General features: G+C 41.1%; 1 protein-coding gene across 2 annotated transcripts in view; it reads right to left on the reverse strand.

Annotated features, from left to right (window-relative positions):
• Positions 1–10,154: 10,154 nt before the first annotated feature.
• Positions 10,155–20,731, reverse strand: part of LOC137632972 (putative ATP-dependent RNA helicase TDRD12) — a 99,140-nt gene continuing 88,563 nt past the window's right edge. For both annotated transcript variants that reach the window (XM_068365111.1, XM_068365110.1), the window contains exon 19: positions 10,155–13,974. In XM_068365111.1, coding sequence (XP_068221212.1) covers positions 13,835–13,974 — 140 coding nt within the window. In that variant the 3' untranslated portion in view covers positions 10,155–13,834. The remainder of the gene's footprint in view (positions 13,975–20,731) is intronic.

Genomic DNA, 20,731 nt, shown 5'->3' on the forward strand with positions numbered 1-20,731 from the left:
CACCCTGTATTTCTAAAATTGCATTCTCTGTTGTATCCTTGATCCTATTAATCATTACTCTACCATACACTTTTCCAACTACACTCAACAAACTAATACCTCTTGAATTACAACACTCATGCACATCTCCCTTACCCTTATATAGTGGTACAATACATGCACAAACCCAGTCTACTGGTACCATTGACAACACAAAACACACATTAAACAATCTCACCAACCATTCAAGTACAGTCACACCCCCCTCCTTCAACATCTCAGCTCTCACACCATCCATACCAAGTGCTTTTCCTACTCTCGTTTCATCTAGTGCTCTCCTCACTTCATCTATTGTAATCTCTCTCTCAATCTCATCTCCCATCACTGGCACCTCAACACCTGCAACAGCAATTATATCTGCCTCCCTATTATCCTCAACATTCAGTAAACTTTCAAAATATTCCGCCCATCTTTTCCTTGCCTCCTCTCCTTTTAACAACCTTCCATTTCCATCTTTCACTGTCTCTTCAATTCTTGAGCCAGCCTTCCTTACTCTCTTCACTTCTTTCCAAAACTTCTGGGAGGAGAGGAGAGAGAAAAGGTCCCTTTTGTTCTGTTTGATATCGGCTACCCTGCAAAATTGTGGGAAGTGCCTTGGTAAATAGATTAGTTAAGGCTTAGCTAATGGAAGAAATAAAAATAGTATAAACTTGAAATTTTAAAATTCTTGCCCGAAATACAATGGAAAAACCTGTATTAAAAAGGAGTAATCAGTGATAAGAGCTAATGTACTAAGCTGGAAAAAGGCTGAGAACACGAGATGGTTTTGAGAAGCAACAAGAAGCAGCTGGTAAAAATAAGCTATAAAGGTGGCAGGATATGAAGGCACAGGAAATTGTTGAAACGAGGGAATAGATGATGCCCTAAAACTGATGGGAGTTCAAGAAGACAACTTGTATGACTAAAGAGAGTGGAGAACTCATTTCACATCAAATCCCATAAAGGATATAACTGATGTTTACAAATCAATAATGATGTCTTTCAATTCATGGTACTGTATAACCTAGTTTATATTTGGAGTTTGTTTGTTATTGACGTTGAGACATAAATAATGCTTCAACTTATGTATGTCATATTAAAATTTAAGAAATAGTATCTAGTAAATCATCAAAATTTTTAAAAAGTAATTTGTATTTTTCCTAGCTATAAAACCCTCAGTTCTTTGGGTATGGAATATGCTTTCAGTACAAGCCGGACAGTCATTGAATCATTTTAATGAAAAGTTAAGCGACTGATAGGAGCAAGGGTGAGGAGCCCTACACCCGTACCCGTCAGTCTTCTACTTATGACCTTTTGGCTGAGGACTGAGAGGGGCACATGTTTCTGCCTCTTTCCAACCCTCCCCTCAGACTCTGTATGTAGAGGAGTCAAAGTATGAGAAACCCAGACAACAATGCTCCCCCCAGGGGAGAATCACTGGGGTTGCTCCAACAGGAACCACAACATTAGGAAAATGCTGTCACCGGAGGGATAGTCACACTTATAGGGAAGAGGAAGCCCAGAACCCCCTGGCACAAGGGTCTGGGTGACTGGGAGATGCACGGAAACCACGCCTTCGGAACACTTCCTTTTGGTTCAAGGGACCTCAGTGTGGGGGAACCACTGCATACATCAAAAGAAACACTGACACTAGGGACACACTGACAATGCCCCTCACCACTGGCAAGCTTATTTTAGAGACTTAAGGAAGTCTAAAACCTTCCTTAGGTTACATTTGTCATCAACTGTGGTAGAAACGGAGAAGAACCTTCAACCTCCGATGGGATGTGGCTTACACTGGGGAGACCCCACATACCACTAGAACCTAAAAGCCTGTCAATGTAAGTTCCAGGGCTCCTTACTCCTGATGTATAATCCCCGAGGATCAAGCTAGGGTTGTATGAGCAGGAGCAGCTATAGGAGAAACACCCAATGAATGGAAGGTGGAAGTAAAGCTCTCTTCCGCCTCCCTCATAACATATGCCTGACACAGCAAAGGAAGCCACAATCTACACTTGACACACAGGAATGATTGTGAACAATCATGACTTTAGCAAGACTACAGACTATCGAGTGTCTTGCTTTACAACAGCCAGAATTCACTTCTTTAATGAAAAAGAAAGTAAAAATCTTGATTAAGGGCACATTGGTCTGTACTCAATGCAGCCAAGAACATATGTGAAGAGACTGATAGTAAGGGGACACTCATAGCCCTTTCCCACCTGTTGATTAACTGCTCGTTAAAATGTTTCATGTTGTCCAATTTGCGCTGAAACATATTCCCTACCTATAAGAATGGTGTTTTGTATTTCTCATAGAAACACCTAAAGTAAATATACTATTACAGTACCGTATTCCAAAAAATTGTTAAAATACATTCTTCCTTTAATTTTTGATAAAAAATAAAATATAAAATAAGGCAGAACATGATTGAACAGTAAAAAAATGAACCAGAACATGATTGAACAGTAAAAAAATGAGGCAGAACATGATTGAATAATAAAAAGAACAGCAGTGCTAGAATCTACTACAATACTCAATGATTACCTGGAAATCCTGTTAACTATGTTAACATCTTTTTATTTCAGCACCGTTTATGAAACCTTGCCACACAAACCTCATTTTATGCATGTTGGCGGTGCTTAATCAATATTTCAATAAAACATTGGAAATACTTAACCATAAAAAGATCATGAGTAAATATCAAAATTATATTAAATACCAATATAAAGTTGGGACAAATAAATGATAGGTATCCACACGGATGATGAACATTTATACTCGGATTTTTATGAATAAAATTAAAAGCATTAGCCAAGTATTAGCAGTACCAGCCAAACTTGTCAGGCTGGGAGGAGCGGAGAGAGAAAAGGTCCCTTTTGTTCTGTTTGATGTCGGCTACCCCGCAAAATTGGGGGAAGTGCCTTGGTAAATAGATTAGTTAAGGCTTAGCTACACCTCTGGATTTCCTTTTAGGCAATTTATGAAAATTATAAAGCTGAAAAGCAACACTAAGGAAAGGATGTGGGAATGGAAGTGAAGTAGAATGCTAAAAAGCTGGTGCATACAGGTACTGAAGAGATGCTACGTACTTCATAATGGATTTCTCATGTGGCCGCTTATGAAAAAAAGTATTAACTTAAAAAGTCCTGTCCTGTCAGGAAGTACAGTGAAACTGATCAGGAATTGATACCTTAAATGAATTCTAACATTGTTCTGTTACTATCGTGAATGTAAAAAAAATTACATTTTGGTAGTACTGTAAAAACACAAAAAGGCTTTAAAATAATGAATTTCCAATATGTCAACCTTTGCTTACATACTCTTTCCTGTTATTAATATGTTATTTTGATTATAAAATAAATTTTTGAATATACTTACCCGGTGATTATATAGCTGCAACTCTGTTGCTCGACAGACAACTCTACGGAAAAAACTCGCCAGCGATCGCTACACAGGTTGCGGGTGTGCCCAACAGCGCCATCTGTCGACCAGATACCCAGCTCTCAATGTAAACAAAGACTCAATTTTCTCCTCGTCCCACTGCGTCTCTATTGGGGAGGAAGGGAGGGTCATTTAATTTATAATCACCGGGTAAGTATATTCAAAAATTTATTTTATAATCAAAATAACATTTTTCAATATTTAACTTAGCCGGTGATTATATAGCTGATTCACACCCAGGATGGTGGGTAGAGACCAGTAATATATGTTTACACTTTTATGAGCTAAGAGTTTTTTATTTCATTTTAGAAGTTATCAAAATAACAAAAACAAAATAAATAGGTACCTGGTAAGGAAGTCGACTTGAACAATTACTCTGCCTTTTAAGTACGTCTTCCTTACGGAGCCTCGCGATCCTCTTAGGATGCTGATCGACCCCTAGGATCTGAAGTATCAAGGGTTGCAACCCATACAACAGGACCTCATCAAACCCCTAATCTAGGCGCTCTCAAGAAATGACTTTGACCACCCGCCAAATCAACCAGGATGCGAAAGGCTTCTTAGCCTTCCGGACAACCCATAAAAAAACAACATTTCAAGAGACAGATTAAAAGGATAAGGAATTAGGGAATTGTAGTGGTTGAGCCCTCACCCACTACTGCACTCGCTGCTACGAATGGTCCCAGTGTGTAGCAGTTCTTGTAAAGAGACTGGACATCTTTCAAGTAAAATGACGCGAACACTGACTTGCTTCTCCAATAGGTTGCGTCCATTATACTTTGCAGAGATATATTTTGCTTAAAGGCCACAGAAGTTGTTACAGCTCTAACTTCGTGCGTCTTCACCTTAAGCAAAGTTCGGTCTTCCTCACTCAGATGTGAATGAGCTTCTCGTATTAACAATCTGATAAAGTCTGACCAAGCATTCTTTGACATAGGCAAGGATGGTTTCTTAACTGAACACCCTAAAGCTTCAGATTGGCCTTGTAAAGGTTTAGTACGCTTTAAATAGAACTTAAGAGCTCTAACAGGGCATAAGACTCTTTCTAGTTCATTGCCTACGATCTCCGATAAGCTGGGGATATCGAAAGATTAGGCCAAGGCCGAGAAGCAAGCTCATTTTTGGCTAGAAAACCAAGTTGTAGCGAACAAGTGGCTTTTTCTGACGAAAATCCGATGTTCTTGCTGAAGGCATGAATCTCACTGACTCTTTTAGCCGAGGCTAAGCATACCAGGAAAAGAGTCTTAAGAGTGAGATCTTTCAGGGAGGCTGATTGTAACGGCTCCAACCTGTCTGACATGAAGAATCTTAGTACCACGTCTAAATTCCATCCAGGGGTAGCCAAACGACGCTCCTTGGTGGTCTCAAAAGACTTAAGGAGGTCTTGCAGATCTTTATGTTTGGAAAGATCTAAGCCTCTATGCCGGAAGACCGATGCCAACATGCTTCTGTAGCCCTTGATAGTGGGAGCTGAAAGGGATCGTCCTTTTCTCAGGTATAAGAGAAAAACAGCTATTTGAGCTACAGAGGTACTGGTCGAGGATACAGAAAACTGACTTGCACCAGTCTCGAAAGACTTCCCACTTCGATTGGTAGACTCTAATGGAAGACGCTCTCCTTGCTCTAGCAATCGCACTGGCTGCTTCCTTCGAAAAGCCTCTAGCTCTCGAGAGTCTTTCGATAGTCTGAAGGCAGTCAGACGAAGAGCGTGGATGCTTTGGAGTACCTTCTTTACGTGTGGCTGACGTAGAAGGTCTACCCTTAGAGGAAGACTACTGGGAACGTCTACTAACCATCGAAGTATTTCGGTGAACCATTCTCTCGCGGGCCAGAGGGAAGCAACTAACGTCAACCTTGTCCCTTCGTGAGAGGCGAACTTCTGCAGTACCTTGTTGACAATCTTGAACGGTGGGAATGCGTAGAGATCCAGATGTGACCAATCTAGGAGAAAAGCATCTATATGTATTGCTGCTGGGTCCGGGACTGGAGAGCAATAGATTGGAAGCCTCTTGGTCAGCGAGGTTGCAAAGAGATCTATGGATGGTTTTACCCCAAGTGGCCCACAGTCTCTTGCACACATCCTTGTGGAGGGTCCATTCGGTTGGAATTACTTGCCCTTTCCGACTGAGACAATCTGCTATGACGTTCAAGTCGCCTTGGATGAACCTCGTTACTAGGGAGATGTCTTGACCTTTTGACCAGATGAGCAGGTCCCTTGCGATCTCGTACAACGTCAGTGAGTGGGTACCTCCTTGTTTGGAGATGTACGCCAAGGCCGTGGTGATGTCTGAGTTAACTTCCACCACTTTGCCTCGAAGGAGAGCCTTGAAGCTTTTCAAGGCCAGATGTACTGCCAACAGCTCCTTGCAGTTGAAATGCATGCTCCTCTGACTCGAGTTCCACAGTCCTGAGCATTCCCGACCGTCTAGTGTCGCGCCCCAGCCCACGTCCGATGCGTCCGAGAAGAGAACGTGGTTGGGAGTCTGAACAGCCAGGGGAAGACCCTCTCTTAGGTTGATATTGTCCTTCCACCAAGTCAGACGAGACTTTATCTTTTCGGAAACCGGGATCGAGACCGCTTCTAGCGTCTTGTCCTTTTTCCAGTGAAAAGCTAGATGGTATTGAAGAGGACGGAGGTGTAGTCTTCCTAGTGACACAAATTGTTCCACGGATGACAGCGTCCCTACCAGACTCATCCACAGCCTGACTGAGCAGCGTTCCTTCTTCAGCATCTTCTGGATGGATAGCAGGGCTTGATCTATTCTGGGGGCTGATCGTCTTGTTGTTCAGCAACGTCCTCATCAGAGGGTTCCTCATCCGAAAACTGATGAGGAAACGGCAACGGAGTGGGCAACGTCTGGCTCGCTGAGTCCGGTCGCACTGGCGCATGCGTGACGGAGCCGGACGCAACATCATGGAACTGCTGCACAGTCTGTGAACTGTCAACAACCATGGGTGCGCGAGGAACCACAGCGTCAACCCGAGACTGTCTAGACCGTCTGGGTTGTGCAGTCAACACCCTACCGGGTTGCTGAGGTTGACGCACTGCGTCAAAACAAGTCACCTCTGCTGGTTGTTGAACGTCCTGAACGTCAACAACCACCTCCGAGCGTCGCTTAATGTCAACGTGCGGCTGGCAACCCACACTGGGTCGCATCGGTGCAGGAACCACCTCAACTGGCAGACGCGAGTAGGTTACCTCAGCGTCAACAGGGCGCACAACCGACCGGTTGGAAGGTTGTTGGCCAGAAGGTTCGGTAGCAACCTTCTCCGCATTAAAGTCCTCTATCAAGGACGCAAGCTTGGACTGCATGTCTTGCAGCAAAGCCCATTTAGGGTCTACGGGAGCAGGTGTGGCAACAGACGGGGTTAGCGACTGAGGCGGTACCGCTTACCATCCCTGAAAGCCTTGTTATGCATGACATAATTGTACAGCAAAACTTCAAAGGCTCGAAAACAGCTGTGAAGTTGACCTGTAAAAAACTTGGAGCGTCTCCTGGCCAGGCGCCAGGGAGAGTCTACGAGAATTGAGAAGTCTATCTGGGCAGAGGCATGAACTCCCAAGCCGAGAACTTCTCTCGTGTCATATCAGACTCTCGCTCTACAAACCAGTTTAAAAGAAGGGAAAGCAAAGGCTGTATCCCCCAAACTCCTCCTGGTGAAAAACCAGTCGCCTAGCCAACGTAAAGCTCTCTAGGAGAGCGAGAGAGCACTAGCTTAAAAACAACGGCTTCGAAGTAGCTAGGCCTAGTGTAAGCTCTGACGTTTAGGCGAACGAGGAGCAGCAGTTACAAAAAGATCCGGACAAAGATCCTTAAAAAAATCATCATGATTTAATTAAAGTCCATAGGGGGCTAAGCAGCTTTAGGCTCCTCTCCATCTGACAGAGTCCTCAAGGGAATATCAGTAGGAGGGGGAACAGCAACTTCCTCATCTACAGGAACCTTGTCCGATAAAAGCTGAGTCTCAAGCAAGGGAGAGACCTACCGTGGTGGCAATGCTTTACAAGCAGAGTCCACACTCACTGGTGCATTAGTAGCGGACCAGAACGCAACGTCATGTAACTGCTAGACAGTCTGTGAACTGTCAACAACTGAACTGTCAACCACAACAGGTGCGTGAGGATGCACAGCGTCCACTCGAGACTGCTTTGACTGCCTAGACTGAGCAGTCAAAACAACTCTAGAATGCGGAGGTTGACGCACAGCGTCAAAACAAGTCAACTCCGATTGTTAGTGAACGTCTTGAACGTCAACAGGAGCATCAGCAAGTGGCCTAACGTCCAAATGCGGCTGAAAAACCACACGAGACCGCATCGAGTGTGGTTCTAAACAACCTGACTGACGTGACTAAGCTACGCCAACGTCAACAGTAAGCACAAAGGAACGTTAGGTTGGCTGAAAGCCAGGATATCGATGAGATAAACGGCTAGACTCAACGGACTAATCGGCAGAATAGTCTTCCATAAGGGAGGCAAGCATATACTGCATGTCTTGCCATACAACCCATTAAGGATCAACGGAAATGGTTGTGGTAAGAGACGAGGGTAACGTCTGTGACCGCAACACTTTGCCAACAAAAAAAGACTCTCGGAGTCTGTGTTACGCTTTTGTTATGCGGCGAGCAGTTATCCGATGACTGCATAGGGTCAGGGCTGTCCTAATGGTTGTAACCAGGACGCTGGACCTGTCCTGAAAGGACTGACTTTCGCTTAAGGGCTTCGAAACCTTGTGACAGGTTTCTTATGCGAAAAGCCTTCGGATGACGAGGAGAAACAACGTCTCTCTCGTCTTATGGTAGGGGAGATCTTGGTAAGATACACCCGATACCATAGAGGGAAAACGTCTGTTCGTTGATCAAGGCCTCTCGAACCCATAAGTCGTTTGACATTACTTCTCCCCTGGGCTTGGGAGCATGCAAGAGGTCCCGGACTAGGTGAACGACAGGCACGAACAGACGAACCCTCGGACGCAACACTGTAACACTTTGCGCATATCACTTTATCACTTCGATTTTCTGTTTTGCACTTATTTCACTGAAATCGAAACTTTTACTGATTTCTACCTGAAACACGCAATTCTACCCTTCATTAAAAGGTAGTAATTGCGAAATCAGTCGTATAATGCATAAAACAGAAAACATATTTTAAGATAACAAAATCAGTGGCTGGGAAAGAGACTAAACACTAGTTCATATAAACTACGTTTTCAATCTCTCACCGCACATAGCCTGGGGACGAGAATAAAAAACTAAAAACGTTTTATCCTTCCTCCCCGTACAGCGACTAGGGACGAGAGTAACTCGAGAACAACGTTACCCGCTTGAACGGAACGTTTTCTCTCCTCTCTCTCCCTCCGTCTCTATCTCTCTCTTTCTCTCTTGATTTCGCACCTAAGAGAAGAGCCCAATTATATTTCGTCAAAAAAACATGTTATTTGACTAAAGGAAAAAACTGAAAGGTTTTTCAAATAAAAAGTTCCTTTAAAATAGAATTTAAAACATTTAAGCTAAGAAAGAATGAACAAAACGTCAGAATCGATTTACTCTTACTGCAAAGTGAAACCGTGATACACTCTCTCTCTATCGTAACGATAGAGCGCATGTTGAACGTCCTGAACGTCAACAACTGCGTAGCATAAAAAAACTAAACGTTAGTTCATCTTTGAAAACAGTTACGAAGACTATCAAAGAAATTCTTTCATAAAATATTACATTTAAAAAGTTTTAAATCCTTAGCTCTTTAAAAGCTAATTACGATACAAAGGGCTCAACGTTGATTAACTTCGGTTTCCAAGTTAGGACCGCCTACTCTTAGGAAAGGTCGCATATAAACAAAACATTAAAATTATTTTTATATGTTTATAATAAATGGAAAGTTAATCGAAGAGGCCTAATAAAGGCGGAGAGATATAAAATATATAGAGGAAAATCTATAACGTGATAAGATAATTACTAAAAGCCTAAACACACTTCCGTCTAAGGGAAGGGTCGGCCATTTAAAAGTGAAAGAAAGTCCATACTCTCTTTGTCACCATAATTAAATCTATCCAAAACGAGTTCAAGATTTAAGATGAAGATAAAACACCTGCATAGCGAAAGCTCAAAACTAGAATATAGTACTTCACCAAATAGATGTGAAAAACTCCAGTTTAGCAACAGCGAGTAAAGTACGTCTTGTCGACACCTCGACAGAGAGAAAATTGAATCTTTGTTTACATTGAGAGCTGGGTATCTGGTCGACAGATGGCGCTGTTGGGCACACCCGCAACCTGTGTAGCGATCGCTGGCGAGTTTTTTCCGTAGAGTTGTCTGTCGAGCAACAGAGTTGCAGCTATATAATCACCGGCTAAGTTAAATATTGAAAAATAATGGGTACAGTACATAAAATTGCATAAAATAGTAACTTATTTGCTACTATAATCATACAGTATACAGTACAAGTATTTTTAATGAAAATAAAGTAACTGTTACAGTGTAGAAGTTAGTAACAGAAGACCCATAAATAACTGTTACACTGAAAAAGTTAGTAACAGAAACCCCATAAATGTCATTAAAATTCATCTTTGGACAGATTACACTTTTGGTTATCAGATCTAAATATAAGTATCAAGGCTACTAAATCAAAATAATAAGAATTTACTTTTATTATTTCAAAACTAATATTGTTAATAACAAAAAAATTAACTATTCAGGAAAGCACACTAGCCCCAAGACATACACTTAACTTAAATGATGTTTTATTAGCATCATTAGGGTAGTTATACCGTTTTATCCTAATATTATAAATGAAATACCAAACATAATATGCCTACCAGCATTTAATGAGAAAAAACATTCAAACCAAATAAATTAAATTTTCTGAATTTTCCAGTTACAGTACATTACAATTTAAACTTAACTGGAAATGCGGCTTATGACTCAAACATTATTAAAATGTTTACAGTGTATCTTGTAGCCGAGATGAAATAAATACAGTTGGTAAATTTAAATACACTCAGATGTACCAAGCAAATAACATGCGATTCTTGAAATTTCAAATGTTGAATATCAATCACAACACAAGTGGCAGTTGGAAAAAAAAAAGTAAATAAACAATGCTATTCAAAGACAATTTTAAACTCTTTAGTATTGTAAATCAAATAAAGAACACACAAAAAACAACATAAAGAAATAGCGATCAGCTTGCCTACTAATTTATAATCCCATAAAATAGCAATACATCAGCACCGCTCTGGCCAACTGCAGGACCCATATGTAACATATTGGTCACAGCTGGGATAAAACCTCAGAATACTATGCAGTATTGAGCCTTATGATGGAGAAGGCATGGCTATTAGCATTGACAGCATACCTAGTAGTACGAGCAGACCAATCTTGGATAAAGCACCAAATAATAAAATAAATATTAAAAGGTGACATAGTGACATGAACATATTACAAATCTAAAGCAGCAATTAAACAGTCACCCTAGACACTTCCTCAGTGGGAACAACATGGAGAGTTCAGTTAACAAAAAAAAATTCAACACAAGACTATTTTAGGTGAATAGAGCACAAACCAATCACCAGCTTTGATATCCTATTAGATTTTCAAAGTCCTCCCCTTTCAGCTCTGCAATAATTCATTGCTCCTTAGGTGGTAAATACATTCAGGGTGGATGAGCATAATGTCCTTACATGCTGTTCAAAGGAAAATGTCTCCTCAGTCAGGCCTCTATTCCACCTTTGAAAGGGACTAGGCAGCATTGACATAAATATTTGATATGCTACAACTGGAACTTTCTACAGTAATACCTCAGAGATCAAGTGGTTGAGAACTTGAAAAACATTTTTAATACAACCTGTAAGAGTCAGACGCTTAGCAAAGGTGAAAGATACGTCCGAGACAAAGGTAACTGACCTAGTTTACGCATAGCTCTCTCACAGTCAGGGCCCCCTTTTCTTTAATTTCCTTTAATGTAATGTTTATCCATACACAATGGTGTTTAATAAGAATAGTAGTAGCAGTGATAAGCAAATGCAGAAAAAGGTGTTGGCATGGCTACCATTTCCAAAGAAAATGGTATACCAAAATGGATTACTTGCACCATTTTGAAATATGAGCGAACCCATTTATGCTCATTTAAAAAGGAAAAAGTCAAGTTGCTGATAAAACTTGAAAGTGGCGTAAGTGTGAAGTGTCTGACAAGGAATTCGGTGTCAGAACAAAACTATTTATCACCTAAAGAAACAGAAAGACGACTGTTGAAGCTCTTTGCTGAAAGCAATGAGCAATAGTTAATGAAAAGTAAAAAAAAATCTTCGACAATGAACGAAAATGAGACAAAGACGTGATGGAGTTTGTTTGGTCTTTATATTCTTTCAAGTAGTGATTGTATGATTCTGGCAAGTATAAAATATCATCTTAATTTTTATCTAGGAAAAGTGAGTGATTAATATGAGAATAAGATGGTGAAAATAATCTTTAATTTATGGAATATAAGATGCACCATTGACAATTCATATATAGAAAATCCAGTACCTCTTTTAACCTGGGAATATTTGTGAAGACCGATCAACATTAGCTAATCACAACAATATTTTCTTACGTACGGTTTCGATGAAGCTTAAAAATTGCCGGATTAATTTGGCTATTGTTTTAGTTCCCTTGAATTATGGGTAAAACTGTAAAATGGATTTAATTCTTTTATTTAATACTTAAGGATAAGCATCGTAAAGTCAGAACTGGAGTATGTTGAAGAGACCAAAATACCTCAACCATTCAAAGGATTCTCAACCTATACATATATCTAACTTATCTAACTGTCTATCTATCTTTCTTTCTTTCTAGGTGTATATTAAGAGGGGTATACATGATTGAAAGCTGCAATGGAGAAGAGGTAAGAGATGGAAATGGGAAAGAATTAAACATGTTTTTCAGAACTCGTAGAAAAGTATGCCTTGTTGAAACATGACACTCGGGCATGCTGTTCTGTCTTGTTCCTCTTCCTCTTCTTGTTTTGTTTTTATAGTAGATATTTATTTTTATGTTATTACTCATTTTAAAAATCTTATTTTTCCTTGTTTCCTTCCTAACTGGGCTCTTTTCCCCGTTGGAGCCCCTGGGCTTATAGCATCCTGCTTTTCCAACTAGGGTTGTAGCTTAGCAAGTAATAATAATAATAATAATAATAATAATAATAATTTCCTATCAGAGCCTATGGTTAAACCTCTTCAGACAAGATACCCGTAAGATAGCAATGGTAAGATATAAACACTTCAAAATAAAGCTGGCTTTCACCAGCTTAGCTCCATATTTCACTGATTGCAGAAACTACAAGAAAATACCAAGCTTGAGGAGGTCTCAAACCCCAGGCCAGAAAACCATCAGGCAGGGATGTTTCCAATAGGCTACCTCAATCACAAATTAATACAACCCTGGTTGGAAAAGCAAAATGCATCAAGACCAAGGGCTCCAAAGAGAAAATAGCTAGGTTAGAAATGGCAAGGTTACATTAACAAAGGATTCAAACTTAAAACTTTTTCAGATTATAGAACTTTCTATTCAGTAAGGGGTAAGTTGTGGGTGCACTCAATTGCTTTGAAAATCTTGCCTATTGTTCAGGATTTAACCAAAAAAAAAATCATCATCTTTAGATAAGGTGTTTACATCTGTTCGTATTAAGGTAGTATATGTGGAATCTAATTTTGCTGTCATGTCAAAGACCTTTCACTAAATAAACATCTTGCAAACTGCAACTCCACTAAGTACATAATCATTCTGTAAGCAGGTCAAGTGACTTTGGATGATAAGTAAAAGCATTAGTTCATGGAAGCATTCTATTTCTTTTACAAACTGCACCACTCAGCCTTCAAGGTATGACCATTATCTATAGGTCTTAAATGCTGCTGATAACTCTGAAGTTCCCTTAGACATATGATCTATAATAATTTTTTAAAGGTGGTGTGTATGTATGAATATATGTATGTATGCATGTATGTGTACACACACACATGGGTTTGCAGTTGGGAAAGGGTGAAAAGGGTTGAATACGTGAGTGTATATCTAAATATTTAGCTGTCTTTTTGACGGGTTGCGTACACTAGTGTGTGTGTGTGTATACACTGCTTTTTTAGTTTATCAAAGACACTGGAGTATAGCTTGCACTTCAAGATGCATATCCCATAACAAGCAGTAATTCCATATTTCTAGGCAAAGGTATCTTATTCTTTATATATCGGTCAACTTAGAAGACTACCGGTAACCTGCAAAATGCACCATTCTTGAAAAATTAACCTTACAGAAAAACTATCTATATAATGTAACCAATAAAAAAGAAAAACAAAACTTTGCCGGACATGGTGTTATTTACAAAAAATGGCTAGTAAACCCACTATGTAACAACAAAGTTGGCTTCGCCAATATCGGAATTACTTTCAGAAGAACGAATGCTTGGATCACTAATGCCACCCGGTAACCCTCCAAGAGCGGCATCTCCATGATCCAGATAAGAAGAGGGCCATTCAATGCATTCTGCAAAAACAACAAGGAATTCCCATCAGTTTCCATTACCTATCAAGATAGTACTGATTGGTCAAATACAAAATAAAATATTCGGAAACGGGATTTTTACTCACAAACTCACTATTTAAAAGTAAGGGATTTTTGAATTCACTAAATACTCTCACTTCAGCCTCTTCTTTGACCAAAGAAAATTGGTAGCAACAAGAAACTCTCTGCAAGCACTAATGGATCCCAAGGTTCTCAGAAGATTACTACCTTACTCAACATTTAGTCTGGCCAATCAACTGTGATTCAACCAGGTTGGGAGGTGAACTACAAACAGTTTGTATGGAGTAAGTGTCCGTTCCCTATAAATTGTATCTATTGACTGAATGACTTTTTATAATCGTTTTTAAGTTTTTCAAATAGAGAAACCACTATACCTTGAACGTTGAATGTAGCCCCACTGCAGTAAAAATTTACATAATTATTTTTCCAATACACCAACAGAATCCATCAGTTGCATGTTAAACCTCCCAAAACACTCATTCTTATCATGCATGTACTCGTGTTTCTTATATATCAAAACCCCGTTCCTCTAACATATCTTTAACACAATCTACAAAACCCTTTTGAGGCCTTCCTACTAGCATACTTACTGATCTTTTTAAATTACATACTCTTCTTGTTAACTTATATCAATCATTTTTTTCATGTTACCAAACCCTCCATACTAAGCGTTTCAACGTATCTCAATATTTCTTGCCTCAACAGTTCATTCAACAGCCTTGACCCATGCACACAGTCTTCCTAATCATTCTACTGCCAGTCTACAAGTTGGCCACTGCAACTTTCTTTGTAATCATGACATTGGCAGTCTCTACTATCCTTACTGGTTAGCACTGGATCTTTATGGGTAATCCACATTTGTCAGTAATTACATTTTCCATAAACATAACATATCAGTCCTTTGTATACATCATTTGACTTTTACATATATTTTCATCAGTAGAAGTGCTAAGTAATAAATACAAATTTAATGTAGTTCAGCATGAATAAAGGTAGGGAAAAAAATTTAAAGATTACAACAATCCAGTGGAAAGTTATATACAATAAAAAAAAACCATGAAATTGATTTTGCTCCATAAATTACAAGTAATTAATCATTCTGCCACCCATTGTGCATTCAGGGCCATTCATCTTTGCAGTTAATTTGTCTTACAATGTCATCTTTCCCTCCTTATCTTGCAGCATTTATTTTTTAAGGGACAACTTGACGGATACGGCCGTACCGAAAGTTTAATCTCTTTTATTCCTGAAGAGATCTCTGGATGTCAATCCATCTAATGAGTGGTTGACAGTCTGCACTAGAGGATAAAGAAATGTGGAACTCTATCTAGAAAATCACATGTTTATAGCTTGATATGGCAATAGTAGCTGCAGTTTACACCCACATAATGTATATGAGCATTAGTTACCTTCAAATATCTATCACATAAAGAAATGAATGTGACGCTTCCCAGCTCAATAGTATACTGACATTGTGAGATTACTTATGCATCATGCAAATAAATATTGATCACAGGACATATAAATCAGTATCCCAATATTTCCCACTTGAATTGTGACTGGTATTTACTTTTCTAGATTTACATTTCTCTATTTCATTGACAATAATGAATAATTGAAAGCAACAATAAATTATGGAAAAGTAACACAAAATATGAAATTATTTCAGAAGATGAACATTTAATATTGCTCAGATTGCCTGGTATTCAAATAATATATAATTGAAAGAAACTGCATTGCTTTGTTATAAAAAATATAACCTTAAATGGTAATCTGGATTTATTTTGAGTTGCTTGTGTATGAGTTAAATCTTTGCTGATGCTTCTTTATGGCTGGCAATGGCTAGTATTGTTAAAGATGCAACTAAAGCCAAACTAATGACCTTTAACGCAGGAAAGATAGCACCATGTGATCAAGTTATCATAGAAGCAGATGCATAATAGGCCTCACTAATTATTACGAGTAGCATGATATTTGAATTTTACTTATGCGAGAGACTTTCTGAAATTTCTTATAGGTAGGAGGATAAAGACTTGAACCAACAAATATAACTAAATACTTATACAAAAAATGCATAATGAACAAATTAATATAACTAAATACAAATACAGAAAATGCCTAATGAAAAAACTAGAGGTAAACGCAGGTAAATGCTCAGTTAATCTTGTTACAGTTTGGATGGATGCATGAAATTTGGCCCATATATCCTGCTGATGGGTTAGGAAGCCATTCAGAACATAAGGAAAACACCTTGGTGTTGCACTATGAAACACAATACAGTAAAAGCTTAAGGAGGCTGGAAAGCAAGACGTAAGAAAGAAATAACGGAATAAGAAAAGGGAGGTACGGTTTTACCCAGGTAAGGCAAAATGATTGTAGCTCCTTTGGAATTAAAACATGAGAAGAGATTCTAAAGTGACATATGGAAAAGGTCTGCATCACCTAACAGCCCGGTACGGATAGAAATTGAGATGGACAGATACTGATATAGTACTTAAAAGTTAATTAAAAATGTAACAAAAATGTTATTTTTATTAGTAAAATAAATTTTTGAATATACTTACCCGATAATCATGTAGCTGTCAACTCCGTTGCCCGACAGAATTCTATGGAGGGATACGCCAGCTATCACAATACTAGAAGGGGGTGTACTTACCAGCGCCACCTGTGGCCAGGTACTATAGTACTTCTTGTTGACACCTCCTCAATTTTTCCTCGGTCCACTGGTTCTCTATGGGGAGGAAGGGAGGGTCAATTAAATCATGATTATCGGGTAAGTATATTCAAAAATTTATTTTACTAATAAAAATAACATTTTTCAATATTAAACTTACCCGATAATCATGTAGCTGATTCACACCCAGGGGGGTGGGTGAAAACCAGTGTACAAGATTAAAGGATAGCTAAGTATCCCATATTTCATATAACAGTTATCTCAAATAACAATGAAATAATAAGTACCTGGTAAGGAAGTCGAATTGAACCGTTACTCTGCCTCTTTTTTAAGTTCGTCTTCCTTACTGAGCGCAGCGTTCCTCTTGGAGGCTGAATCAACTCAAAGGTGCTAAAGTATATAGGGCTGCAACCCCTACTAAAGGACCTCTACACAACCTCTAACCCAGGCGCTTCTCAAGAATGAATTGACCACCCGCCAAATCAAAAGGATGCGGAAGGCTTCTTAGCCTACCGTAACAACCATAAAAACAACAATAAAAGCATTCAAGAGAAAGGTTAAAAAAAAGGTTATGGGATTAAGGGAACGTAGTGGCTGAGCCCTCACCTACTACTGCACTCGCTGCTACGAATGGTCCCAGGGTGTAGCAGTTCTCGTAAAGAGACTGGACATCTTTAAGATAAAATGATGCAAACACTGACTTGCTCCTCCAATAGGTTGCATCCATTATGCTCTGCAGAGAACGGTTTTTATTAAAGGCCATCGAAGTAGCTACGGCTCTTACTTCGTGGGTCCTTACCTTCAGCAATGCAAGGTCTTCCTCCTTTAAGTGAGAATGGGCTTCTCTAATCAGAAGCCTTATATAATACGAAACCCCATTCTTGGACATGGGCCTCGAAGGTTTCTTGATGGCACACCATAAGGCTTCTGACTGTCCTCGAATAGGTTTAGACCTATTAAGATAATACTTGAGAGCTCTGACAGGGCAAAGAACTCTCTCTAGTTCGTTACCTACCATGTTGGAGAGGCTAGGTATTTCAAACGATCTAGGCCAAGGACGTGAAGGAAGTTCGTTCTTTGCTAGGAATCCGAGCTGAAAAGAACATGTTGCAGATTCGGTCGTGAAACCAATGTTCTTGCTGAAGGCATGAACCTCACTGACTCTCTTAGCTGTTGCAAGGCAGACGAGAAAAAGAGTCTTGAGGGTAAGGTCCTTGAAGGAAGCTGACTGGAGAGGTTCGAACCTAGGTGACATAAGGAACCTTAAGACTACGTCTAGGTTCCAGCCTGGAGTGGATAGACGACGCTCTTTAGAAGTCTCAAAAGACTTAAGGATGTCTTGAAGGTCCTTGTTGGAAGAAAGGTCCAAACCTCTGTGGCGGAGAACTGAAGCCAACATACTCCTGTACCCTTTAATCGTAGGGGCTGAAAGAGATCTCTCATTCCTAAGATGTAAAAGGAAGTCAGCTATTTGGGTCACAGAGGTATTGGTAGAGGATACTGAATTGGCTCTACACCAGCTCCGGAAGACTTCCCACTTAGATTGGTAGACTCTACGAGTGGAAACCCTTCTAGCTCTGGCAATCGCACTGGCTGCCTCCTTCGAAAAGCCTCTAGCTCTAGCGAATCTTTCGACAGTCTGAAGGCAGTCAGCCGAAGAGCGTGGAGGTTTGGATGCAACCTGTCTACGTGAGGTTGACGTAGAAGGTCCACTCTTAGAGGTAGAGTCCTGGGGATGTCGACTAGCCATTGAAGTACCTCTGTGAACCATTCTCTTGCAGGCCAAAGGGGAGCAACCAGCGTCAGCCGTGTCCCTTCGTGCGAGATGAATTTCTGCAGGACTTTGTTTATTATCTTGAACGGTGGGAATGCGTAAAGGTCGAGATGGGACCAGTTCAGCAGAAAAGCATCCACATGAACTGCTGCAGGGTCTGGAACTGGGGAACAGTACAGCGGAAGTCTCTTGGTCATGGAGGTGGCAAACAGATCTATGGTAGGTTGACCCCACAAGGTCCAAAGTCTGTTGCACACACTCTTGTGGAGGGTCCATTCCGTGGGAATGACCTGATTCCTTCTGCTTAGGCGATCTGCTGAGACGTTCATGTTGCCCTGAATGAACCTCGTGACCAAAGTGAGGTTTTGACTTCTTGACCAAATGAGGAGGTCCCTTGCGATCTCGTATAGGCTCCTCGAATGGGTCCCTCCTTGCTTGGAGATGTAAGCCAAGGCTGTGGTGTTGTCTGAGTTCACCTCCACCACTTTGCCTAGCAGGAGGGACTTGAAGTTCAGCAGGGCTAAATGAACTGCTAGAAGCTCCTTGCCGTTGATGTGGAGCGTTCCCTGTTCCTCGTTCCACGTTCCCGAGCATTCCCGTCCGTTCAAGGTCGCACCCCAGCCCGAGTCCGATGCATCTGAGAAGAGATGAAGATTGGGGGTCTGAATAGCCAACGATAGGCCCTCCCTGAGAAGGAGATTGGTCTTCCACCACAAGAGAGTGGTCTTCATCTCTTTGGTGACTGGGATAGAGACTGCTTCGAGAGTCAAACCCTTGTCCCAATGAGCTGCAAGATGGAATTGAAGAGGGCGGAGGTGGAGTCTCCCTAGCTCGACGAACAGGGCCAGTGATGAAAGGGTCCCTGTGAGACTCATCCACTGTCTCACCGAGCAACTGCTCCTCTTCAGCATGCTCATGATGCAATCTAGGGCTTGGCTTATCCTTGGGGCCGATGGAAAAGCCCGAAAATCCTGACTCCGAATCTCCATTCCCAGGTACACAATGGATTGGGAGGGAATGAGCTGAGACTTTTCTGTTGACTAACAGACCCAGTTCTCTGATTAAGTCCAAAGTCCAGTTGAGACTCTCCAGACAGCGACGACTCGTGGAGGCTCTCAACAGCCAGTCGTCTAAGTAGAGGGAGGCTCTGATGTCCGATAAGTGGAGGAATTTTGCTATATTCCTCATCAGATGCGTGAACACCATAGGAGCTGTGCTTAGGCCAAAACACAGGGCTTGGAATTGGTAGACAACCTTTCCAAAAACGAATCTCAGGAAAGGTTGGGAGTCTGGATGAATAGGAACGTGAAAGTAGGCATCTTTCAAGTCCAACGAGACCATCCAGTCCTCCTGCCTGACCGCTGCTAGGACCGACTTCGTCGTCTCCATCGTGAACGTCTGCTTGGTGACATACGCATTGAGCGCGCTGACGTCCAGCACCGGTCTCCAACCTCCTGTCTTCTTGGCCACCAGAAAGAGACGGTTGTAGAAGCCCGGGGATTGATGGTCCCGGACTATAACCACTGCCTTCTTCTGCACAAGTAGCGACACCTCCTGGTGCAACGCTAGCCTCTTGTCCTCTTCTTTGTAGTTGGGAGAGAGGTTGATGGGAGATGTGGTCAGAGGGGGTTTGAGGCAGAATGGAATCCTGTAACCCTCCCTCAGCCAACTGACAGACTGGGCGTCTGCACCTCTCTTTTCCCAGGCTTGCCAGAAGCTCTTGAGTCTGGCTCCTACTGCTGTCTGGAGATGCGGAGAGTCAGTTTTTTCCTTTAGAGGCCTTGGAACCTTTCCTAGACTTGCTCCTGGAAGAGTCTGGACGGGAGCTTCCTCGGCTGGGGGCTCTACCACGAAAGGGCGGTATGAACCTCGTAGCAGGAGTATCAGCCACTGGGGTGCGATAAGTCCTGGGGACTGAGGTAGCAACCTTAGTCTTACGAGCCGATGAGGCTACAAGATCATGTGTGTCCTTTTGTATCAGGGCAGCAGACAAGTCCTTAACCAGCTCTTCGGGGAAGAGGAACTTCGAGAGCGGAGCGAAAAGGAGTTGAGACCTTTGACAAGGTGTAATGCTGGAGGAAAGGAAGGTACAAAGCTGTTCCCTTTTCTTAAGAACCCCTGATACAAACATCGACGCAAGCTCGCCAGATCCATCTCTAATGGCCTTATCCATGCAGGACATTAATAGCATGGCAGAATCCTTGTCCGCAGGGGAGGTCTTCTTGCTGAGGGCCCCCAGGCACCAGTCTAGGAAGTTGAACATCTCAAAT

Source organism: Palaemon carinicauda, chromosome 42 (assembly GCF_036898095.1).
Source record: "Palaemon carinicauda isolate YSFRI2023 chromosome 42, ASM3689809v2, whole genome shotgun sequence".
NCBI lineage: Eukaryota > Metazoa > Arthropoda > Malacostraca > Decapoda > Palaemonidae > Palaemon > Palaemon carinicauda.